The sequence below is a fragment of the Medicago truncatula genome, chromosome 2, assembly GCF_003473485.1.
Source record: "Medicago truncatula cultivar Jemalong A17 chromosome 2, MtrunA17r5.0-ANR, whole genome shotgun sequence".
Taxonomy (NCBI): Eukaryota; Viridiplantae; Streptophyta; class Magnoliopsida; order Fabales; family Fabaceae; genus Medicago; species Medicago truncatula.
Window position 1 is genome coordinate 50,740,661 of NC_053043.1, and position 26,811 is coordinate 50,767,471.

The following is a 26,811-nucleotide window of genomic DNA, read 5'->3' on the forward strand; positions in this document are numbered from 1 at the left end:
ACACAATTTTTTACTTCCATGTCCATGAATCAATCCAGGTTCGAGTAATATATATATATATATATATATATATATATATATATATATATATATATATATATATATATAGGATGGATATATTGACTTCAAGAATAAGTGTTTAAAGTTACTCTAAATCTTAACCCTTAATTTCAATATTAATCGATGATTGTAATTAATTACTATCAATCCATATCATAAGCCTTTTTTTACTCCTTCGTCTGAGGATCTAAAATAAATGGCTACCTCAATCCCTATCTCAGTAATTTCTTTTTAATTGAATCGGATTGAAGAATATGATGTCAATTGCATCATTTTGTATTCTATTCATAGAGATAATCCAAAACCTAATAGAATTTTAATATTTTTAATATGCAAGAACCGTTGTTGAATGAAATCGTGAATCATGTGTCGATGAATTACGTGATTCCTCTAATTAGCAATTCTTAGAAGTTGAAGGTGTATAAATAGCTTTGTATGTGTTAATTGGAAGTTATCAATTTGTCCGTTCATGGCAAGAGTACCCTATGTTGGTGAAATGGCAAATACCCAATTTAATAAAATAAAATAAAAAGGTACTTTCAATTCAATATCTAAATAGACTTCTCACCATTAATTCAATTGAGAAAATTGTGTTTTCAATTTCATGATCATTGATCATATTGGATGACTCGTGATAATGGAATGCAAAATATTCAGTTTCGTCTTCATCTTCCAAAAGGTTTAAAGTCGTGATGATCTTGTTATTAATTCAGTACCATAGTTTCGCCTTCATTGATCACTAGCGTCCACCGTGTCCGTCTGTCCGCTCTTTCTACTGCGCTAATACATGTAACTCATAAACAATATGTTTTTCAACATCAATGTTGTTTAGTTTTTTTAAATATATCTTGGAGAAAATTATTAGAATTAAGAGAAATATCATACATTCCCCTCAAAAAGAGAAAGTTCTAACGTGATAAAAAAAATGTAAGATAGATAGATAATACATGCACTTCTCTAACATGAAGTTATTTACGATTTACTTAGTTTTGTAATGCATACTCATCTATATAAGAAATATGAATATGCATGAAACATGAGTGAAATTTATGCGAGTGGGTTTCACGAAGACAATAAATCTTTCCTACCGCTAACACAATTTATAAAAACCTTTATTGATTACAATTTAATCTTTTTGCATTTGTCTAATATTCACCCATTCTCCATCTCTCCTATTAAAAGAAAGCTCCCTCTTTACCCGATCTACCTCTCTCTTATTGCATTTGTCTAATCATTTTTATCCGGTTTTTTCTAGATTACCTTTGAAAAATGGTGGGTAATTTACCCACCAACCAATCATAATGAGCAATTTATTGGTGGGGTCAAGATAGTTTATGGATACCACCTAAAAAGGTGAAAGTTTATTGGTTGGGGTAAATTACCCACCATTTTTCCATGGGTACCCTGGTTGTCACCTTTTTATCCCTACTATTGAGTTTCCGCTTTAATACACTTTAATCAAAGCTACAAAAAGTTTGAAAAAAAATTCATTTTGGTGGTTTTTTTATGTCGTTAATTCAGTTTAATCAAAGCCACAAAAAGTTTGAAAAAAAGTCATTTTGGTGGTTTTTTTATGTCGTGAATTCAGTTTAGCAATTTTGTAAAATAAATATTTTTAGTGTTTGTAATTTAAAAAGGAAAAGTAAGCCCTCCTCTCATAAATCTTCCATCTAAACACACCATTCTTTCTTAAAAAAAAAACATTTCTAAAAAACATAATATGTTGAATCACAATCAATATTTCTCAGCAACAAACAAATAAATTTTTTGAAAGATTCTTACACACAAAAATAAAGCCTCCCAACAATACCAACAAAAAATGTCAACAAAAAAAAAAGAAAAATCATCAAAAATAGAAAATATATAGAGAGAAGTCATGAGTGAAGATGAATAGTCATTGTCATTAAAATGGTACAATGATTGATTAACCACCGTCTCCTAGGTGAAAGATGAATATTCGAACAATCAATTTGCTTCTATGGCGCTACATTGCGACAACCAAGTTTCTTGGTGACAATTTCCTGTTACAAAAATGTCATATGTTAATCTCCTTGTCTACCTCATTTCCTAATCTTAGCGGGTGTTTCAATTCAAAGAGAACTTACGTGTTAATAATCGTGGTGTTTCTTGGTTCTATCTCTTTGTTGTCTTTCTCCCAATCTTTTGTTAATAACCAACAAAGAGAGAGAACCAAAGGGTTAGAAATACCACCGCCACCATGGTCCATATGCATGTTGTCCTCTGGCTACGACCGTGTGAGCTTCCCGGCTCATTACCTTTTGTATCCATGCATGTTTATCTCTCTTCTCTCATCCTCATTTTCTGATGATTAACAGGCTTCCAATTTCACTTTAGTGTATGTATGTGTGCCAATTAGTTTATAGTTTTTTTTTGAAGGGATCATTTACATGTTTCTCTAGTAAGTGGTTATTTATGACCTGTTCGCTATGTTATACTTGTTAAATCCACCCAAAGTAAGGGAGATAATCAAATTTTTTTTTTGACAACAAGGGAGATAATCAATTAAAACACGAAAAAATAACAAATTTTAGGTAGGAAGAAACAAAGATAACATAAAATGAAAATGGAAAAAAATTAAGTGTTAGTAAAAACTGTAAAAATGAGAGAGAGAGAGAGAGAGAGAGAGAGAGAGAGAGAGAGTAATCATTTTGATCTCTCTATTCTGTTATGTGTTTTTCTCTTCTACAATGTGTTTTTCACTAGGACAACACAAAAACAATATAATACTAAAGGATAAAAAAATTATAAAAAAAAAAAAAAAAACTGTAAAGTAATTAAATTTCAAGTCATAACCTTTAATTTGAAACACGCCATAGAATTTTCAATTTCCTTTCAACTCCTCCCCCTTAAATTTTTTTCGTTATCTCTTTCCATTAGAGTTTCTTAATTATAAGAAATTGCCATCCTTTCAATTTGCATCGCAACGTCACTACACAAAATCAAGGGGAAGAAGTAAATTAGTTGGAGATAAAATTAAGAGTAGAAATTAACTAAAAAGAATCTAAAAAATTTAGAAGAAAACAATCTATGTTTTCAAAACAAAGTGAATGTGCTTTCGTTAAAACTTTGTAACATGCAATGAAAACTATGAATAAACCACTTTCTCGGTCTTTTGCGCAACCTTTATCCTTCCATCATTGGTGTGATTGCCAAGAGAGTATAGTCTACGTTGAAGCCACCATTAGAGGGTGACCTCCGTATCCCCTACTTTCCTACCATTTTCTTTTTCTTTCCCCCTTTCTTTTGTGTTTGGAAGATGTATTTTTCCTCTTTGCTTTCTGGATTGTTAATTTGAGGGCATCTACAAACTGAAAAAGATACAAAATAGTGATCGATAATCAAAAGTGCAAATTATAAGAAGATGCATCAATTGGAGTAACTTATATGAAGGAATGACGATAGTGCCAGAAATGCATGTTAAATGTCATGTTTTTTTTCTGTGATAACAATGAATTGCATATTGACATTGTCATATACTCATATACAAATAATCACTTGCACTTTGAAAAAGATGTTGGGTTTTCCTCTTTCCTGCCTCAAACTGTAACAAACTTTGGTGAACATAAGAACAAATTTGAAAAGAAAAATTGCACCAATTAATTATTGAACGTAACAAAAATATCAAAAATTAAAAAGAGTGTAGATAAAATAGGCTACACCAAAAGAGTGTTTTACCTTTATTAGATGTTATAGATGTTATAGATAAAAGTGAGGAAAAAGTTGAAAACTCATACTTATTTTAATGCCTTCTTCGCTAATTAATGGTTAAAGGTGAGAGTGTAAAACAAACCTCTTTTTGCTATCCGCTATTTAGGCTATTCCTCCATACTACCTATCGAATTCATCTTTCTCTTTGTGAAAGTGTATATATTTTGATTTTAGAGATCAGTTGTACTTTTTCAATATCTGTTCACACTCTTTATTTCTGTATTAAGGTAACGAGCAATGATATTTGTACATCAATTTTATGACAACTTTAGTGACAACTTTGTTTTTCTCTCTTCTTATTGGTCAAAAACAATGGAGAGAGAAAAAGGAAGAGAGATGATAAGAACATCATGTGAGTATGAGAGAGAAAGTTGTACAAAAATTGTTACAAAATGGTTGTACAAATATCATTTCTCTAAGGTAACCGACTTCAGATGGGTAGTTTTTTGAGTCGCGGAAGTTAGATGGTAAGATTGGAATCTAAAATAGGCTACACCAAACAAAATGTTTTGCCTATTAAGGAAGGTATAGAGGTATAGATATATTTTGATTTTTTATTAAAAAGATAGTAAAAAGCCCAAAGTTGTGCCGTTTCAACGGCATTATATATATTAAAAAAAAGAGTAGATGAAACGATAGTTTTTGAGAAGCTACGCATAACCACTATTCATTCAAATATGTTTTCTGATTTTTTTTTTTTTTTTTTTTTATGAATTGTCTAATATGAACTCTATCAAAAAAAAAAAATCATTCTAATTTTGTTTTTGTTATCTATTGTGTACTGGTCATCATTGCACAATTGTTTTTTAACGGTCAAATAATATTGTCATGACCCCTTTTTTAATTGATTCATTGTCCACTTAATTTTGATTTTCGGCTATATCAATGGATGCGGGCGAAATCATATTTGTGCAATCATTTTTAAATAATTTTCTCACTCATACTCTCGTTTTGCTCTCTCTCTCTCATATTTGTGCATTCATATTTGATGCTAATTTTTTTTATTGCACAAAATAGCTTTCTTTTTTGAGCAATATAAAAATAGCTTATATACAGAAATGTATAAATATGCAACACAAGGAGTTATATATGGAATATTGGTTTGATATCCATGCTTGTGTACATAATGACAGATTCTTTCAAGTCCGGCTCCTAATACAGGGATTTCATCTTTCAAGTAGTGCACAATGATTCCATTTGAGGTACATGGAGATTGTATAGGCAAAATCTGCAATATGATCTTTGTTAGGTTTGGAACAAATGGTTGGATGCCAGAGTCTGCCACCTTATACTACGGTGACTACCCTCCTGTTACATTCAACTTCAACTACTTCATTCCTTCGGGTGTTCCCTCCGGTATCAATAATTGTTAGGGCTAGTATTTAATATAGGTAATGCTAACCGGTGTTCTGGGAAACCGGTTAAAGAAATTAGTATAAAAATATTGTATTGAGAAGTGTGGAAAAGTTGTATATTTAATTTTTTACAAGCAAAAACTTTGTTGTTTTCAATGAATAATTTTTATTTTAAATTTCTTAACTATTATCTATGCATATTATATTTTGTCAAAGATCAAATCGTCCAGAAGCATATAGACGCAACAATATGCAGATAAGGTTGCTTCCAATAAGTATTTTTCTTTAACAACTAATAATTGTTTAATAGCATAAAAGTTTGGCATGTGTTGTTATGTTTTATGATGTCTTGTGTTGTTTTGTCTAATATTTAGTATTTTTTAACAAATCAAACACACCTTAAAAATAAATCTATTTCTATATCTTTAACAATTATTGATAGACCTGATAAATAAGAGAAAAATATAGAAAAGAAAATATAACGAGTAATTAAGATAATTGTTGACTACATAAAGGGATACAACAAAGCTTATCTTATCAATAATACAACAAAGCTTGGGTTATATGGTGTATTATTTTTTTAATGTGGCGTGATTGCACTATTGTTTTTTTTTTAACGGTTAATTTATTTGAGTCATCAAATGTGTAACCGATCTTGACTCCTTGCCCATATAAGGAGCTCCTCCCCTCACTTATACTCTCACCAAAACATAGCAATCAATGAGTTCTATGTTCTTCTTTTTTTACTTGGTACACTTCTGAACCAACTTCTCCCTCCTTGTTTTTCTACCTTGAAAAAAGTCACTTCGATAATATTGTCGATTTTGTTGTCCCTTCAGAAGCTAAAATGGTCTAAGTAACGTATTGAGAGCGTATATTATTAGAACCGATTCGTGCAATAAGACTCATATACAATTGTGTTTGGGTTGTTTTAACATAGAGACGTCGTGGTTAATAGTTTACTTGCACAATTTTAAACAGTGATATAAAACATCTTAATGAGAGTAACCTAGTATGCGACTCAACCTAGTATTTGTTTCGAAAGCTAAAAAATTATTTTTAATTGTTTTTTTAAATATTATTCCAACAATTTTAACACGCTTTAATATTCCCTAACTAGCAAAGAAATCATTGGCTCTCGTTACACTATTCCCAACTACAACAAATTGTTTAGAGTTCAAAAGATGTTATTTTTCATAACAACAAAAATGGTTGATAATATTCTAAAGGGTAAGATCTATGTAGTTCCTGAGATAGATGTTTTTTATTACACAATTTTCAACACTTTTTTTTTATTGGTTGAAATTCATACAAGTTTTACCAAATTTATATGGGCCCATATGATTTAGTGGGACTCATGCGAATTGTAACCAATCAAAGAGAGTGTGTGTTAAAATTTGTGTTGCTAGCATTACTCCGTTGCAAAACTGCACAATATAGAAAAACTTGTGTTTAACTCATCCTATACGCACAAGTGGAATGTCAACAACACACATTTTAACTTACTATCTTTGATTGGTTAAAATTCACATGAGTCTCACCAAATCATCTATGCCCAAATAAATTTGGTGAAGCTTATGTGAATTTTAACCGATCAAAAAGAGTGTATTAAAAAGTGTGTGGTAAAATATATGTTGCTAACATTTCTCATATGCACAAAGATGAACGAATAGCACATACATGTCTTGAAAACATGTGTCGTGTGTGTATTCATCAAAGACTCATAAATCCTTTGAAAGTTTACTAACAAATTAAGATTTCAGCCTATATTATTCGTCATGTAAACATAGGGCTTGATGGATGTACATGTAAGATGAGTTAAACACATAGTTTCAGTCACATTGTATAAATAATAGACACATCAGAATTTTTATAACATAATTTGTTTTTTTTAATAAATAACACAATTTATTTGAGAGGTTAACAACGTACACTTTTACAAACTAAAATTATCAATTTGTTATAAAATTAATTAAAAAAATTGTTTTGAGGAGAACGAAATAAAATTAAAATTAAAGATATATTTGGTCCAACTAATACATGCCAACAGGGATTCTATTTGCCAAGTTTTTTTTGTCAGGTAGGTTAGTGGTTAGAATTCACCTTTTTTAAGGTGAATAAGTGGGATGTCCGGGGTTCGAACTCCGGCCCTTGCATATAATAATGCATGTCCCTATCAACTGAGCTATACTCACGGGGACCTATTTGCCAAGTTATTAATTTTGTAACGAAAGATACTAAAAATAGTATTTTTTGATTTTTTTAACCTTTGATAAAACTCATTAACCACTTGAGTTTGATTATTTAGTTAATATTCTTCAAAAAGAAAAATGTGGTGGATGTGGTTTGAACTCCGAACCTTACATATATTATGCATTGTCCTTACCAACTGAACTAAACTCACCAGTACAATAATATTATTTGATTTTACAAAGAGTAAATCCAAACAAAAAAAAAATTACGGACTAAAATAAAATAAAATAAAAAGGTCATATTCGCAAGATCAATGGTATACTTAACTTTTTATTTTTTTTGTCAAGTAGTCTAGTGGTTAGAGCTCGGGTGTCTGGGGTTTGAACTACGATCCCTGCATATAATATGCAAATATCCCTACCAATTGAGTTAAATTTATGGAGATACTTAAGCTTTATTTTTAATAAACCAAAGGACTACTTTCTAGAGCTATTTATATTATTATATAAAAAAGGAGCCATTATGATTTTAATTTTAAAATATAAAAGTAAAAAAGCTACAAAAACAACATAAAACCAAAACGAATATTTTGATGCAAAATATTTGTCTTTTCATCAATTAAATGTAATCAATATATGAGCTAATGACATCAATTGGTAGTATATTGTTTTCAAAACAAAAACAAACAATAAAATAGTAATAAACTACTTTTTTGAAAGTGTTACAATAAAATATTAAAAAATAGTGTATTCCTTCAAAAAAAAAAAAAAGAATAGTGTATTGTTAGCAGTTCATGGTGTAGTTAAATATTGTCCTGGCCTTTCTAATGCTATAGGTGTTCCTCCTTCTTTTCTCTTGAATCACAAAAAAAAAGGTTATACAATAAAAATAAAAATCAATTTAGGCAACCACATAATAAACTATGAAAACTCTTACCTTAATCTTCACATTCTCCATCATTGTTGCCTTCTCACATGCAGCACCAACATTGGTCACTCTTCCTCAACCTGATCAAATGAATCAATCTTCTACACTAATAAGTCATACCCTTCAACAAGTATATCAATTTTATCACTTAGCTTCTCGTTATTTTTTTTTTATTTTTTTAAGCATTTATCCGAACTAGGGAATACCCTTTAATTAAAAATCATTCATAATAACATATTTATTCAGTATATATCTTTTCATTTTTTTTTTCAACACCAAAAAAAAGCTTTTCATTATTGTCCCTTTTGCCCTAAAAAGTTTAGTCACTAGTTTACAAATCAATGTGTATCTTAAATAATTTCATATTTTATTGTATCTTGAATAAGAGACAATATGCATTTTTCAGATTAATGAGACTAGACTGATTAGTAGTATGTGCAAATACCTAATCACCATAAAGACAAGCTGCAATTCTCCAGCATATACAACAGATCAAATCAGTCTTTTATTTGGAGATGATCTTGGCTCTAAGGTTCTTTTATGTACTCATTCACAATTTTAAAATACTTGAATGATTTTAGTAAAAATACTTTACTTAACTAGTTATGTATTATTTTCTTCTGACATGTCCAAAAACAATTTGTAGCTTAAACTCTCTAGGACAACTTATATGAACAATTAATAGTTTATATGAATTATTTTTTTTTTAATGAAATTATGTAATGTACTGGTTTGATGTATAATTGCAGCTTTATGTTAAAAGATTGGATGACCCTGGTGCATTCAAGAGGTGCACCACAGTTTCATTTGATGTAATGGGAGAATGTACCAGCCAGATATGTGAACTGTACTTATTTAGGAAAGGAAGAGATGGTTGGAAACCAGAGACTGTCGTTGTATATGACTATAATTACCCTCCTGTCATATTTAACTACAATGTTTGCCTTACCAAGGGTCGTGGCATTGGCTACAACTATTGTGGTCAAGGTTCAAATCAGATTTCCTCCATACCAAAGATTAAAGCGTGTTCTTTGAATTGAGATCGGATGATTCTGATTTTAAACCTAACTAGTGTTTTGTATTTTAAAATCTAAATCATTTGATTTCGATTAAACAAATACGATTGAGATTGACTTTGGCCAATCTCGGTCCATCAAGTTTAATGTTGTAATATATATATATATTGTGGTTCTTTTCTTGAATAAACAAAACAACAATAGAGACATTTTATTTTTCTATACTTATTTCACATCCCATTTTTTCTCTATTTATCTTCTTCTATTACACGACAAAGTTATCACATATATCACATCATTTATTTTTGTTTATCTTTCTTTTTCATTATTTTAAGGTGTATATTAAAGGGTATACTCAAAACATTTTCCTAAACAGAATATGCTTGTTGCATTTTACCAAAGATCAAATTGTCAAGAGGTATATAGAAGTAGCTGTATGTGGGATCTAGGTACTAGTAGACTCAAATAAGGTTGCTTGTGTTCTTTTCCTTTTTTTTCCTGGCAAAATTACACTTTTAGTTCCTTAACTTAATTTCAGGTAACAGTTTAGTCCTTTATCTTTTTTTAATTTCAATTTGGTCCTTTTTGTCCATTTTCATATAAAATTTTAAGCTTAAAATTCATGATTTTATTTTCTTATGGTCTTTCAGTCTTCAAATCTATGATCCTCGTCTATGTTTGCATAAGAATATTAGATTTGAAGCTTGAAAATATATATGAAAATGGACAAAAAGGACCAAATTGAAATGAAAAAAAGATAAAGGACCAAACTGTTACCTGAAATTATGTTAAGGGACTAAAAGTGTAATTTTGCCTTTTTTTTTACCCGCAATAAGTGTTTAAATATTTTTTTTAACCCCGCAAATAAGTGTTTAAATAATATGTAAGAAACTAAGTTTTTTTTTTTTTTTTAAAAAAAAAATGTAAGCAAATAAGGATCTCTTGTGTTTCTTTTTAAGTGTTCTTTTAGAATAGTATAGAAGACATACATCAGTTATTCAATGAAATTAAAAAGTGAAATGTTGTTTATAATTGAGATAAGAGGAAGTAACTAATACTTGTAATTTTGTACTTAAATTTTTAGTGTTGATATATTTTATGGTACATACGTCAATGCTATTTATCTTGTAATATGTTATTTGACATTATATAAATATATAAATGGCATTGGTGAAAGCTGAACAAATTGATCCAATTCAAACCATAAATAATTGGACCAAGTTGGAATTTTTAAGGAAACAATAAAACCATAGCATTATTGTGTGATACTTTAACACTTGGGTTGGTTTTCTTTTATGTCTCAAAACTGATCCTAATAGAATCACGAACACCCCTAATGCGAAGTTTTTTTTTTTTTTAAAATTCGATATTCGATCTAAGGATCGATTGATGCGAAGTTGGTTCTTAAAGAGATGTGAAACAAAATATAAAATTTTATTATCAATCTACCAAGTAAGTTAGGTAAAATTATAGGCTTGAAAGAGACAATACTTTTTTCTAAGTCATAACCAACCAAAAGATTTCGTTGTGCTAAGCTCCCAAAGATTGGTCCTCCAGGGAAGAAGAAAGCAAAGCATTCAATCCCCTCATATATTGTAAGAAAGGCTCCTTTAGAATCTAACTTAACATTCGCACCTCTAAAATGTGCAGTAATTTCAGGAAATTTTGATTGTTTCGATGTTGTATTGTAGGAAAGGTTAAATGTATCAAGTGTTATCTTGAACACGATCATGGAATGATTTTGTAACTTGAAGATTTTGAAGGATTAAATATAGGCGAGGTTTGCTTGTAACATATATTGCAAGGCTTGCATTGAAGCCAAACTAAGTCACTACCTGTATCTATAGAACCGTAGACCTTAAATGGTGGGGTACCAACAGAAAAACTCTTTTGATAGAACGGTGCACAGCATTGAAAATTCTTTCGAATTTTGTTTCAGTGGGGTGGTAAAGTAGTGATTTAAAAGAATCTCGGTGGATGAGTTCAACACTGAAACCATTGTTTAAAGCATGAGAAATAACTATTAAACAAGAAAGGGAAAAATAAAATAAAGGTCAAAAATGAAAAATGTGACATTGTTGCCAGTGTTGTTGAGGTGTTTGACCCCCAACATCACAGTTCCATGCAGAAAATACTGTAATATTTATCATCTCTTGGGCTTCATTCATAAATATTCAAACAAATTAAATGAGGAAAGCATTAGTTTTATGCTTGATTTTAATGTTAAAAAGGTGAATAACAATTTTGTTTAAGAAGCATTGAACGACTCATGTGCCAATATAAGTCTTCTAATAATCTTTGGAGTTGGAGCTAAGGTATAGTTCATGCATGTTGCATGCAGTTCATCAAACCCATGCTGCACATACTCAAATGTTGCATTTGCACACGATATGAGAACCCTAGACAGTCTCTAGAGCGTTGATGGTTACAATATTGATCTTTATTAAATTCAATGTTTTATTGAAGTTGTCTAGATATACAAGAAGAAAAAGAAGAAGAAAAAAAAAGATAGAGGGACGAAAACCAAAAACACGCAAACTTACATGGATCGTTTACATATTTAAGCCTAAAAAAATTTGAACGGAATTACTTAATTTTATGTATTTGTTGCTCCAATAACAATGAAAATATCGAAGTGTTAATATTTTTGTTTTGTCATTATTTTATATATATATATATATATATATATATATATATATATATATATATATATATTTCCATAAAAAATTATTCTCATATTTCAATTACCATTTATCTATTATAAAAAAATAAAAGGGTTAATTATGTTTTAGGTCCCTATAAATAGGCGCGTTTCCAACATTAATCCATACTTAAATTTTATTAAATTTGTGATCCCCAATGTTTTTTTCTGTTAGCAAAATAGGTCCTCGCTGTTAATTGTTACTGATTGAGCAAATGGTGAAGCACGCGTGGATGCCACATCTGACTTTTTTATGTTGGGTTAAATATGGTTTTAGTCCCTATAAAATTGAGGCATTTTAAGTTTAGTCCTTACTTAATTTTAATAGTTGTTTTAGTCCTTACAAAAATACTATGCACTCAGTATTAGTCTTTGCTCAATTCAAATTTGTTTAAGTTATGTTGAAACTCTTAAGTTTTTTAACAATTTTTTGTAGACGTGTTAAGAACATTACTAAAAGTTTCCCTGCAAAAAATTATCGCAAAATTTGATTTATATGTCCAGATTTTATTACTTTTATCTTTAACTTTTTTTCGTTTTCAAAAATTCATATTTAATTCGTTTGATGTTAAAATATTATAAATTTTAGTAATTGAACCTTTCATAGAGTTCTAAACTTATCTCAATAAAATCGTTCAAAAATTTAAGAGTTTAAGGATAATTAAACAAACTTTATTTTTGCAGGGACTAAAATTAAAAAAAAAATTGTAGGGACTAAAAAACCTACTAAAACTAGTTATGATAATATTTTCATCATGAAAATATATTTTTGACTAGTAATTATTCCAAAAAAAAACTATCAATTCGGCAACAAAACCACTCATGCCCGACAATGCAAGAGAAGTCATCGATAAGATAGTGAAAATCGTGAATATTTTTGGCATTGGGATTGTCATTCCGCCCATTTCATCAAGATAAAGAAGACGTAGTTTATCATAACTAGTTCCTGCCAAGAAAAAAAGGGTAGTGCCAATAAATCCATGAGATATTATTTGTAAAACGGCTCCGTTGAGGCCAATATCACTTATAGAACCGATTCCTAGAATTATGAAACCCATATGAGATACCGAAGAATAAGCTATTTTTTTTTTTAATTATGTTGACCAAAAATGTTGAATCGACATAGATTATTTGAATAGAACCTAATATCATTAACCAGGGGTAAAATATTGAATGAGCATGGGAAAATAATTCCATATTAATTCGAACCAACCCATATGCTCCCATTTCATGCAAAACTAGTGACAGTATGCAAGAGTTTAAGCATAAATTGAACAAATTTGAATTGAGCAGAGATTAATACTGGGTGCATAGTATTTTGGTAAGGAATAAAACAACTATTAAAATTAAGTAAGGATTGAACTTAAAATGCCTCAATTTTACATGGACTAAAAACATATTTAACCAAAAAAAAAAGTTAGATGTGGCATCCATGTGTGCTTCACCGTTTGCTCAATCAACAACAATTAACAGTGATGACCTATTTTGCTAACGGAAAAAAACGTTGAGGACCAAAAATTTAATAAAATTTAAGTAGGGACTAATGTTGGAAACACGCCAATTTATAAGGACCTAAAACATAATTAACCCAAAATAAAAATATGACTCTCAACCTAATTAAATCCGTGCAATGACGGATACACTCTCTAGTTTATTCAGTTTGGGTGTTTAGAGTGAGTACATAACCAAAAGTATTAATTAATTAATAATATACATGGGTCATATAGTGAATGGACAGAATCAACAAGTAATCTTTCAGTAAAGCCAAAAAATTAGTTAATTACATTCCTCACACAACCTTTGGTTCTTCCATGAGACCAATAAGATTTGTTTTTCATGAATGAAGCCGCTAAGGTTTCTTAAATCATATAATGTATACATTTTAAAAGAGAAACATAGTTGTATAATCATTTTAAAACAACTGTTGTTCATATTTATTTTGTTCTTACTCTCTCTCTATTATTTTTGTCCAAAAAGAAGACCTATTATTAAAGATATAAAGCTCTTATCAAAGTGTTGGCTCAAATCTCATTTGAAAGGTTTTCGTTTTAAAATTTATCAATGATGTGATCATTCTCATGGGTGCTTAGAACTTTTTTGTCCTTTTTTTTTTTTTGAAGGAAGGAAGAACTTTTTTGTCCTTGATTGTTAATTTTTGGTTTCATATATTTTGGTGATGGCATGTATAATATCTGTCTTTTCATCGGTTGATATAATGTTGTTAAAACATAAACAAACAATACTCGATTAAATTTTAATATTATAATTTTCTTAAGAGGCTAAAAGCAAAATTTATCATACAACTTAAAAATGGATTCACTTAATTGCTAGGAAATAAAACCCACATAAGTTAATATGATATGCCAAAAATTAACTAAATTATAGTATAAAATATAAAAAAGAGAATAGTGTATTAACATTTAACGGTGCAGTTAAATATTACCCCTGGCCTTTGTAATGCTATAACTAATTAAAACTTGGAATATCTACACAATTTAAGTGTTCCTCCTTTCTCTTCATTTGAAGCACAAAAAAGGGTTACAAGTAATTAGTAAACAAACTAAACCATGAAAGCTCTTAGCTTAATCCTCATATTCTCCATCATCACTGCCTTCTCACATGCAACACCAACATTGGTCACTCAACCTCAAATAAATCAATCTCCCATACTATACTATGCCCAGGAAAATGTAAATAAAAATGCTTTATGTATCCAAATTTCATATATTTTTGCATTTTAAATAAAAGGTTATATGTTATTGTATATGCATGTTTCAGGATAATCAGGATAAAATGACTAGACCGACAGGCACCTGCAATTACAAGGTGATCATAGAAACAAGCTGCCGTTCTCCACAATATACAACAGATAGAATCAGTATTTCATTTGGAGATGCTCATGGCTCTGAGGTTCTTTTTTGTTGTTTTGAATTTAATTTGTATACACTGATTCGGAAATATTTCTACGCATGTATTCAATTAAATTCCTCCATGTTGTCATTTTTATGGTTAGTTCATAAAATATCTTTACAAATATTTATTTGACCGTCGGTTCATAGAAATTAATCTCTTTATTTTTTATTTTCAAGACATATAACTTATATATAATTGTAGGTTTTCATTCCAAGACTGGATGATCCTCGTGCTGGGAGGTTCGAGCAATGTACCATGGTTTCATTTGACATAGTGGGACAGTGTTTAAACGATATCTGCAAACTGTACCTACATAGGGTTGGATCAAATGGTTGGATACCAACGACTGTTACAGCATACAACTATGGTTACCCACCTGTAAAATTTTACTACAACACTTACGTTCCTGAGAATGTTGACTATGGCTTCAACCATTGTAATGAAGTGTAGTGTTACATTTCTTAATGGAAAATGTTAGTTAGTGTTGTTAGAACATTGGTTAATAAAAACAAATATAGCAATGTTATGTTGGAAAATGTTGCATTCAACTTTTTACAAGTTTTAAAATGGTTGTTTTCAATACAAATCTTCAATTTTTGACTTCCTTTACTAGTGTTATAGGGCCCTTGTTGGCATGGTTCATTTGCTTAAAATCTGATTACTTCTACATGTTTATCACTATGATATCACAAGTGAGAAAGAAAAAAAAAACATTTACCAAAGGTAAATTTTATGGGAGTGTTGGTTGGTCAAACGTATTACCATGTAGAGATTCAAACTCTCTTAATTGGTTATCAAATTGTGTTGGCAAACGAGTTTTTAAAAAGTAATTTGTTATTCTGATTCTCTTCGTATAGTCCAGTTGGTGACTATGGGAAGACATTGACGACACCAATATGCTATTTTAAAAAGTATTTGAATTTTGTTTGGAAATTAATATTCGTGAAAGGAATGTTTGTGTGAATAACGTTACAAAGATAAGAGTTAATTGTTTAGAGTCTTTGATTTGGTTAATGAATCTTTTCGTGATCTATCTTCAGCACTTCTGACGGACGCCCAAGGAATATCCTTTATCAAATTATAGTGAAACAATAGTAAATTATTATCCCTTCTTGCATCATGCAACAACATCATAAAGACAACACAGTTATTTAAATCTAACACCTATTGTCATGCCTACAATAGGCATAATCCCTAGTATGCATCATTTAAAACCAATTGGTCATGGCAAAAGAAAATAGTTGTGGCTAATCAGCGTAGAAATCTTTTGGTAGTGTCCGGAGTTCGAACCCCTGTTCTTGCATATATTATGTATTGTCCTTACCAACTGAGCTAAGCTCACGAGAACATCAGCATCGAAATCTAATTTATCCTCAGTTGAGGCAAAGCATTTTGCAAAACGGACATAAGAATGACAATACCCTTGAGTTGAGAAAACTTTTTCCACATAAGTATTTAATAAAACCCAGAACACAACAAAAAGTAGGATAGTATTTTTCTAATCATTCATCTAATCATAGAATTTAAAAGAAAATCTCAACGTAACCATGATTCAAAGTAATGACTCCCAATAAGATCTCATTTCTCTTTTTAATAACTCCAATAGGATTTTGGTTACAGTTCATTTCAAAGACAAATCTTATTTCTAGTCCTACGACTAAAGACATGGAAAAATGTTGCTCCAACCAAAGTAATAAGAAAAAAAGTGAATAAGAATAGCGTTTCTATTTGCCAACTATGTCTCATATTCTAGCAGGCATTAAATGGAAGTGAGCGGTTTAAATTAATGTTCTTCTAAACCAAACGTGTGAATACCATTTGGCTAAATCAGATGAAAAGATGAAGAGAAAATTCATAATTTCACTTTTCTGGTTCTTCAGATTATATCTCCAGGTCATAGGTCGAGCACAAATATCATTGACATTGACACTACTTTACAAGTTTTACACTACTGGGAACCTTCATTCAAACACATTATGTTGCCTTAAACAATTGACGCCGTACATTTACTTTCACAGCCTCTGCGCAACTCTTTCATACAAATCACGAGGCCAATTCCTTTTTACATTATTTGCAATAAAACTGGAAATCTGTGCACACAAAAAAAAGGCAAACTTAGCCATTGTGAAACAATAACACATTAATACTACTTAACAATCGGCTAAATGTATTATTTTAAAACTATGACAGTTGATATTCAAAAGGCTTCACCAACTCTAAAATAGTATGTCTAGATCAACATGTGTGAACCATCATTTTACCCACCTCCGTCAAGAAGTGGATAAATAAATATTTTCATAAGCAAATACATATTTAATCATTGGTGGCTTGATTGAAATTCATTACCTGCTGATATATAATTGAAGGCACTGTTGTTTACAACATTTTACTATATTTCTGTATCCAAGCAAAGGCAATAGCTTTTATACAAAATTAACCAAAAAATTTCTGTCTTCCTCACTTTTCCAAGTATATATTTGATTTAATATCTATGGTGTATATTTCATATAAACAATGACCAGCAGAATAAATGCTGCTAACTAAAATATATTGGATTTAGGGCATAAGGTAGGTATTAAATGTAGTTATCACATAAAATAACGAGCATATATTTGTGTAGACTTTTTATGACAAACTCCTAGAACATCTTCAAGATAGAGGTTATATTCTCAGATTGAGCGAAAAGCTTTCCATTCAAGAGAGCAATAAGCTTATTACTTCTGACAGTGCTCCAAACACTTGTTGAGAACAGTTATAGTAAATTATGGTACTTCAACAAAAGCAACTAAAGCATGGATATAGACCAACCAAAGAAGGGAATCCACGGGATATTACCTTAGCTCTCAAAGCACGAAGTGATCCATCAGAGTCTGTCACATTGTCCAGACAAGTCAGAGCAACCTTCAAGAGGTCTGGTATACAAGCTTGGACATGAGGAGATAAATTTTCAAACACGTCAACAGCAGTATCAGGTCCTCGGGGATCTAGAGGCAAAAATGGAAGTTTAGCAACCTCCCTCAATGCATCAACATGATTCCCCAGTCTTGACAATTTGTGAATTGATAATATTGACTCAAGTTGTCTCAATATAGTTTGCTGCTCAAAAACTTGCTCTCTCTCTTGATGACTGCAAAAAGAATTCAATTGATCATTTTTTTTTCCTTGAGGGTTATGCTATAGATTGATAAACAACAAATTCTTCATAGTTGAAACTTGAAAGAAACTTCCATAGATATTTAGTTTGAAGAGCCAAAACTGACAAATTTTATAAAGAAAGTTACAAATTGATTAGGCTGATAGCTTTATTTTGGTACAGCAGAAAAAACAACAAAATCAACATCTAACAAAGACTGCAACCATAGAATCAGTAATAAGATGGCATAATCCTGTGAATGGTATATCCCATATCACTCATTATTCATCTTTGTGCCACCTGTTTTTGCATGTAAATTACCACCAATAGCCACGTGAAGTAAGGATATGGCGAAAATGGACTTCCAAGTTACACAAAAGCAGGGTTTGATCCAAAGATAAGGGAAAAGATGAAAATAAGAACCAAAGCATAATCGGTGTCAAATCACCACAGAATAAGTTCTAAACTTGAAAAGGTTCATTTATGAAATATAATGCAAAGTTTAAGAATATCACTATCCCAAAGTCCAAGCAAAGAAATATGTGAGCAAGGAAATAAAAGGTAATAATTTCACCTGACATCTGGGTAGTAAGTATATGTCTCCAAAATCTCGTTGCCAGAATGGATAAGACCAGCAGTCCGGCTCTCACCATCTAACCTTCCACGGAAAAGAGAACAAATAGCTTCAGAGAGGCACTTGTTGATGGTATCCAGCGCCATTGAGAAGGAACCAACTCTCTTCTGGATTTCTATAGACTGAACCAAAAAATTTCGCATCAGCAAAAGGAACATTAAGGTTGGATGAAAAAACTGACTCAAATGGTGATGAATAAGGGAACGGGGAGGTAACAAAAATTACGAGAAAATAAGTTTAAATAACCTAGGTAGGAAAAATCTAGAGTAGAGACACAGTATGAGAGACACAAATGTGAGAAATAAATAATGAAATGTAATAAAAAAGGTATTAGAAATTGAAAATAAACAAGAGTTAACAAAATTCCTAGATGGTGTTAAAAATATCTTTAGCTTCACAAGAAAAAGGATGTCCAAGAGACCAAAATAAAGGTCTAAAAACTGAGTGGAGTAATTTCCATATCTAAGTGCCGAAATAAGGGCATGAAGAACAATGCTTGTGAGCTAGGTAATGTTGTAATTCAGTAAAAGCAGTTGAAGGTTTTCTTACTTTCCCTATTGTTCCTCTAAAATAATAAAGTAGCATGAGAAAGAAATTACTTTGTCATACATCCCAGACTCCTGACACTGGCATGCCGCTTCAATTAAAAATTGTTGCCTTGCATTTGGATCCGCAACGAAACGTCCCAATTCTCCTTCTTCTCCGGCACCTCTTGCACCAAGTAAAAGATATATCCCTCCATCCCTTAACAATAATTCAGTTAGAAGCTGCTTCAGCATCAAGTTTCTCTGCCTTTGCTGATCAACATTACCTCTACCAGTCCACGACAACTGTCCACCGCCGACTGCAGCAGCAGCTTGTGCATAATATTCTAGTGCCATCTGAAGATCACCAAGACGCAAATACATAGATCCATATTGCCTGATAATTGTGGACACTTCTGCATAAGCATCCATCACTCCCAACTTTTGCCCAGTACCGATGCCTTCAGAAAGGACCCCATGATCGGCTAGCACAATTGATAGGTGGGCAGCATCAATGTTATATCCTTCATCTCCTGCTTCCTTAGACAAGTATAATACAGCCGGAAGCAATTGAATGCTTAAAAGCAAGATATAGGGATATACCAGAGGATCTTTTCCATTTTTTGTATAGTATGATGGTTCAAATTTATTTAGGTAACTTTGCAAATCATCCAAACTGTATGGAATCAAACCATCACTTAGAACAATGGACGAAGATCCACTGGGGCAGTCCCGCACAGCCGACAATTTGAACCACAAGAAATCCTCTATTGTGCTAAAAAGAGTTGGTTGATCTCTAAGCAGGCGATCAATATGTCTTCGAGAACCTGATATGATGGCATACAGCAGTAATTTTTTCTTGTCATATGCAGTCCGGCCTACCCGATCACCGGTTCTCAACATTCTTTCACATTCTTCTGATGCTGCAGTTGCCACCTCTTCTGGCACCATTCCTCCAGTATTAATCCACTCTGTGAGCTGTAAGAAACAGTAAATTATTAAAAGTGCACTATAAATAAGTACATAACAAGAAGTGATCACACTATGTACCAAAGGAGCAAATTGATGTGAAGCACGCGAAGATAGAGCAACATTTCTTGCTTCATCGTAATAACCAGACCTCAGACAAAAATATATCTGTCACAAAAAAAAAAAAGTACAAGCTTAGCTCATCATTAATATTGATTTTAAGCAACAAAAAAATTAGATATAGAACTGAACTCTGTTAAACCATAGAAAAAACATGAAAAGAAAAGAAACAATGAAGGGTAACTAAATTGTAGGAATTGCAAAGTGTGAAGTCTATGTAAAAAACTAGAATATCCATATCCACATTTAAGAAATTGCCGCAAACCCAAACACATGCGGGTAGCAACTTGTAGACCCTTAACCGTACCTAATAGATACCTATATACTTGGATATGAACCCAAACAAAACTCATGTTGTGGTTATGAGATTTGTTTCCATTGATGTATCTTTTTCTTTTAAGATACTAGTAAATTTATTTGAGTATATGACAAGTCAACAAAAATAGCATTAACAAGTGCAAAATCTAAATTCATTAAAAAATATCCAGAGAGATATTGGAAATCCTATCCTAATCTGTGGAGTTCTATAAATCTGTCTACATATCCCAACAGTACCACGACTTCTCGCCCAAATGGATCCCATATTACACTTTCAACTTACCGGAACATCTTCAAGTGTCCTTTATATTAAAATTACACACTTTTGTGTCAATAGTAATTTATTAGTTAGGTAAGGGTAAATTCATTTGTTCAAAATATTGCATTTAAGCTTCTTTCAGGAGTATATTTTCATGGAGACTTCACAATTATTTTATTCTTTCATTCTGATCTGACTTCTTTTATAAGATAAATAATAATTGCAGTAAAATTAATAGAATTAAACAGAATTCTTTTTTCATTTATAAGTAACCCGTACAAAGGAAGGGTATAACGTGTTGTTATAAAATATGATGAGCATATTGTGCAGGTAAGATGTAGGTTTAGATACCTATACCCGTAAGTTTTTATAGATACTTTTTTGCATTAAAGCTTTTTTCACATACTCTTGGAGGCCAGGAACCTTTTTTACTTTCACTCTAAATTCTTTATAAGATAATTAACATATAATAAAAAAATGGAATTTATTCCATTCAAAAGTAACTTAAACAAAGCATGGGTATTACTGTTACGGCTAGTTATAAAATTTATGAACCATATCGTATGGATAAAATATAATAAAACATATGGCACCCATGCCCCATGGTAATGCCCGTAATTTTTTATGTATTAGTATTACCCATGCCTAGACCCAAATCCATTTGATGACTAAAAATAATTTGTATGTACCCTTTGGATCCAAATTAAAGTCTCATCCCTAATAATTTTATAGCCAGATAAAGTAATCAAGACCTGTTGCCATGTGGTATCAACAGGTGGCTGTCTCCGAGCATCACCAGCGTCAAAATCCAGAACCCCATAATCCCTCAACCGAATCTGCGCAGCAATAACTAAAATTAGGGATTTTTCGAAGAAAAAATAAATACATGGTAAAATGTTTAACAAGATGCATATTCTTCAAGTTGAGACGAACCCGAAGGAAGGCGCGGATTCTTTGCAAATTTCCAACACCACCACCAAGAGAAGCCTACATTAGATAAAAAAAAAGCAATCAGAAATTAAGTGTGGATACTTGATACAACAAATAAAAATCAATGCATGCTCTCGTATGAATAAACCACTTGAAATTCTGAATAACAAATTACTTGTGCGGGATGATTATGTATAGTATCCATGATGTATTTCTCATGTCCCCACTCAAGGTGGCGCCTTGCCCCAATAATCAATGACATCCTTTTGGAAACACGTCGCAAGGTTGAGTCCTCATCCATCAGCATCTGTTTCAAGTAGCCAAGTCTAGGAAATAAATACAAATGTTTACTTCATGACAGGTAGAACCAATAAAGTTGCAAGCAAAAGTTTCTCTTTCTGTTTTGCCTGTTAATAGTATACAACAACAAGTACAACCTGAACAAGGTGCCATATCTTTCGCATTGTTACTGATTTTCCACCACCAGCATCAACGCCCAAACTTTCGTATGCACCCTTGAAAGTTGCGGCAAGCTATCAAGCATAGAAAAATTATTATGAAAATCAGTGTACATACATATAAATACAAAAAGGTGAATACTAGTAAGAACTTTTGGGAAAGGATCTTAAAAACAAGAAAGCATTGCTTATATTCAAAATGATGTTGTAACAGTATTGAATTAAAAGTATATACATTAGCTTCATGCAAATCACAATGTTGATCTGTTAGGTACTGAGTTTGGGCTCAAGCCCAACTAATGCGCTGCTTACTAGGAGAGCTGGTTGCATTGGGTGAGGGGGCTAGTTTGTTAGAGAAATGTTAGTTATATAAAGGATAGGGATAGCAATTGAGAGAGGTATTCACCATTATTTAGTTAGAATCTTGTAATTTTGGCAGAGAGAGAGAGATGTCTCTTCTCTGAAGAGCTTTTGCTCTGGGAGTATAGGGATCATTCTCTGTAATAGTTCTCCTTATTTCAATCAATAATACAATTTCTATTTCTCTAGAATTTGGGTTCCTAACACGATCACTGAAGTCATGAACAGGCTACACCATCTACTAGGTTTTTGATCTAATATAGAGCACTGAAAGTAGGGGACTTACTTTAAATGGCAATCCAGACTGCCTTGCTCTATTCAGATTTTTAACTACTTCAGCATAGACAGATGCCTTTTTATCTGCAATGGGTCTACTAGTCATGGGAACAATCTCCATGCTACCAGAAGAGACTTGTGGAGTAGAAGCCATAGACACAATCTGACCAGGACGGGTACCCACATTGCTATTAGCAATCATATTTGTCCTTGGTAATGTTGAAATCCTGCTTAAACTCTGAAGGAAATCACGCTTTTCTTTTTGCCAATCCTCCTGTCAAAAACATTAAATGCTATTGAGCAGTAAGAAGGTTGAGCCACGTAATATCAAGAACAAATAAACATATTTTCATGACCAATAAAACAATGCAATAAAATACTCATCCCAATTATAAAATTGCAAATATGATAATATAGTGATTTACTTACTTCACTATGCTACTTCATTTCATACTGAAGTTTCACATATTAAGCTAAGCATATTTTATAGAAAAACAATCAGCCAAATAGGATGATTTGATTGGTGAGAAGTTTAAGCAGGTCAGCAAACCTCATTGCCAAAGTCAAAATTATGGAAAACTATCAAGTTGTATAAATAAAACAAAAACTACACTTTACATATTTTGTTTTCTATTCATTTTTAATATTGGATTTTCTAAAAGAATGTGAGAAATTTTCATAGACAGAGGAAACAAGGATTACAAACAAGGTTCACCGAAAAAAGATATATCCTCGTCAAAAAGTATGCAAAAACAACCAATCTTATTATAGTTCAATAAATCCCTTCAATTCCTTTGTCATAATCTTGTTCCCATATCCACACAAAAATATAAGGACTGATATTTCTTTTTGAAAATTTAAGGCTTTTGACTACAATCAAATAAATAAAGAAAATAAAATAGGCACATCCATAAGATATCTTATTTTCAGCAAAGCAAGAAAAAGATAGGACACATTGAGTATCCAAAATAATGGTTTACCAAAACTTACCCCAATAACTCTTATTTTATGAATAGCTTAGCAAAACACGTTACAAAAGATGTCTCCAGTAATAATCAATAATTACACAAAGAATACAGAAAAAATCATGGTGTGCCATGACATGAAAGGCAAGATTACACTAACCTCCAAAACTTTCATCATATAATCATTGAAACTCCTTAGGTTATCCTTCTGAGCTTCCTGGACGGCAGAGACCATTGCCATTTCATGAACCTGAAAAAGAAAACGAGTATTCAATATTGTCACAATTCTATTCAGAAAGGACTGCGTCAAGTGAAGTGTAAGGCGACTTAATTGGTTTCCCATAACAAGGTACATAACTTCACATACAAACACTGAACTAGTTTTGCCATGCTACACTACCACGATCATCAACAAAGGACAGCTCTATTTTTTTTTAAGATAGTTCAGAGGACAACTCTTTAACTTTGACAAGTGATTTATTGAAAAAATCAAACATCTTATTCAGAACTCCGACATTCTATTATTCAATGATTTTTGTGAACACTTTTGCTGGAGAAAAATGAAAGCAAACTCAAAAAGGTAGACTTAGAGTACAATATCTAACACGCATAAAACCTATCCAAATTGAATCAAACTAATGTCTAATGATGTTTTAAAAGTGATAACTAAATCCAAGATGGATAACAAGCAATTTGAAAGTGGAAATTACCTGCTGCAGATACTCTTCGACGCTTGTTGCCTCAACAGGAAAAACATCCTCAAAAGTTGTCTTTACAAAACAACAAAAACAGGTAAAGGGCACAGCATTAGCAAAAAAAAATATGAGTTGAAGAATTTAAAGAAGCACAACAAAAGCAACTAAGTTTGTAATTTGACGTCAACTTCCAACAAAAATTACGTTTACATCCAATTAGGTTATATCAGAAAAACAAGGAAGTCTATACAGCTTAAAGTATGGTTATATCAGGAAAGTCTATACAAGGAATTCTATCCAAATAGGTTGTATCAGGAAAACAAGGAAGTTTGTGCAACTTTAAGTATGGCTGCTCAAGAATAATGAAAACTAGTATGCTGTGCATAAAATATAGTATAAGGGCGAATAAATAGAATAGTGCAATCCGAGAAAGGGCAAAGATGTTAAATGTAAAAATGATTGCAAAGTTTATGTTAAGTGGTACCTTCAACTCAAATGACTTCAAATCCCTTGCAAGCTGCTCTGCATTTATACCCTCACGAGCAAGAAGCCTGTATACGTGAATGCAAAATAAATAACAGAAATTATTACACTAATTGCCTATATGCTGTCGTGAATTCAAGCAAGTTTAGCTTTAAGAAAATGATGGAAGGCGGTCTATTAGGACATGTATGATGGCTCCACATGCCCTATTAGGAATATGTAAAACAAAAGCAATTCCCCTCCTGAGAAAGTAAAAAAAAGCATTTGAAATAATAATAATGTATCATAATCAAAGAAATTGGTTCCATGTTCAGAGCAGCCAGAATTGATTTTAACGTGTTTCGTTCGTTGCTCTTGAGTAAAATTGATTTTGCCTCCATAATTGTTTCTATCTTAAAGCCAGGATTTGTAACTTTAATTCTAAATGTGATTTTAAACTGAAATACATTTTTCAACTCACTTTTACGTAAATGTATCCAACCAAACATAAATCCTTTTACATTCATTCAACTCATTTTAAGTAAAATAAACTTTACCGAATCAATTTTCGTCACCACAAAACCAAACAGAAACTAAAAGCAATCCAACTAAACTAGGAACTGACCAAAACATAATAGAACAACTTATGAACAGAATAAAGATTTCGCATTAACAACAACTAAAGAGTAAAGAGTACCTAGTTGCCGCAATGGACTGTGACGGCGCCTCAGCTCTAACAGTCTTGGATTTAAGCTTCTTCGATAACGCTTCAAGTTGATCCAAATTCCTCTAAACAACATAAAAAGGTAAATTCAAAATCATAAATCCCCAAAATCATAGTAAAAATCAATAATTATTTCAATTTTCACAATCAAAAACAATTCTAACTAATAGAAGAAACTAATTGAAGCTAAGCATAGTTTAAAATCAAAATGCATATAAACTTAACCTAAAAATAGAAGAGTGAAAAAATGGTGCGATTGAGAAAACCTGAAGAGGAGGGAACTGAGCGGAAGGAGCGGCTTGTTCAAGAAGTTTGGAGGAAGAGTGAAGTAGATCGGTCCAACTGGATAAATCTTCGTTCGCCATGGATGAATCTTCAGCGAGTGAGTTTAACAGCGATGCGAAGAGAAGAAGAAAGGGTTTTGGAGGTTGTTTTCGTTTTCGTTCTTAAGCCCTAAATTTGAAAAGCAAGGTTCAGGTCCTGGAGGATGGAGGTGAACCGGTAATGTTATCGTAGGGTTTGTTTCGGACCGGGTTCAAACCTCAAAAAACTGTCTATCTCTTTAGCCTTTTTTCGGACTGGATTCAAACCGAAAGAAAAAAAAAATGCTACCTTACTCTTTTTTTTTTATTTTCTAGTGACCACAACTCCACATATTTTAAATATGGAGAAGTGAGATATTCGGGGTTCAAATCGTATCTCCTATGTATATTATGTAATGTCACTATTAATTGAGATAAATTCAAAGAGACAAACGTTGCCTTACTTTACTGAATAAAAAGGTGATATTTTTCCTTGTCCCAACAAATATTTTAGCTAGCTTTTGATGGTAACTCTTTATCAATTGGATCACATTCGTCGATAATTTTATCATAATATTCAATTTCATAAGTTTTGATTTTTGTTCGCCAAATACTTCATTGCATGAGGATTGTTATCAATGTTCTTTTTTTAATACTTTTAATACTCACTCTTTTATTAGATAAAATCAATGTGGATCCTATATTTTAGAAATGGAACTCAGATATACTTTTCCTTTTATATTATACCTCTTTTGTACTCGTTTTAGAAAAAAGTTGCTTATAGAACT

General features: G+C 31.6%; 3 protein-coding genes and 1 long non-coding RNA gene across 5 annotated transcripts; 2 read left to right on the forward strand and 2 right to left on the reverse strand.

Moving 5' to 3' along the window:
- Positions 1-1,903: 1,903 nt before the first annotated feature.
- LOC25487951 (uncharacterized) lies at positions 1,904-4,266 on the reverse strand. Its single transcript, XR_003009261.2, has 5 exons — positions 3,872-4,266; positions 3,203-3,389; positions 2,875-3,010; positions 2,166-2,382; positions 1,904-2,081 (listed from the first exon to the last, which is right to left on the reverse strand). It is a non-coding gene; the product is annotated as an uncharacterized lncRNA (long non-coding RNA).
- A 3,894-nt stretch (positions 4,267-8,160) lies between these two features.
- On the forward strand, positions 8,161-9,504 carry LOC11433575 (embryo-specific protein ATS3A). Of its 2 annotated transcripts, none has more exons than XM_024776247.2 (3): positions 8,161-8,394; positions 8,653-8,796; positions 9,014-9,504. In XM_024776247.2, the coding sequence occupies exons 1-3, from the start codon at positions 8,260-8,262 to the stop codon at positions 9,302-9,304; spliced, it is 570 nt and encodes a 189-aa protein (XP_024632015.1). In that variant the 5' UTR covers positions 8,161-8,259; the 3' UTR covers positions 9,305-9,504. The 2 variants fall into 2 exon arrangements, with proteins under 2 accessions (XP_024632015.1, XP_003597857.1); XM_003597809.4 differs by having other exon boundaries at positions 8,163-8,394; positions 8,671-8,796.
- Positions 9,505-14,095: 4,591 nt separating this feature from the next.
- LOC11433578 (embryo-specific protein ATS3B) lies at positions 14,096-15,480 on the forward strand. Its single transcript, XM_003597812.4, has 3 exons — positions 14,096-14,671; positions 14,760-14,891; positions 15,096-15,480. The coding sequence occupies exons 1-3, from the start codon at positions 14,549-14,551 to the stop codon at positions 15,342-15,344; spliced, it is 504 nt and encodes a 167-aa protein (XP_003597860.1). The 5' UTR covers positions 14,096-14,548; the 3' UTR covers positions 15,345-15,480.
- Positions 15,481-16,445: 965 nt separating this feature from the next.
- Positions 16,446-26,258, reverse strand: LOC11427202 (nuclear pore complex protein NUP93A). The gene is made up of 15 exons (XM_003597813.4): positions 25,988-26,258; positions 25,695-25,786; positions 25,020-25,086; positions 24,551-24,610; positions 24,001-24,090; positions 22,886-23,149; positions 22,219-22,314; positions 21,957-22,088; positions 21,785-21,838; positions 21,604-21,687; positions 20,236-20,322; positions 19,261-20,163; positions 18,602-18,783; positions 17,730-18,021; positions 16,446-16,984 (listed from the first exon to the last, which is right to left on the reverse strand). Exons 1-15 carry the CDS (start codon positions 26,084-26,086, stop codon positions 16,907-16,909), a joined length of 2,580 nt encoding a protein of 859 aa, XP_003597861.1. The 5' UTR covers positions 26,087-26,258; the 3' UTR covers positions 16,446-16,906.
- Positions 26,259-26,811: the final 553 nt, after the last annotated feature.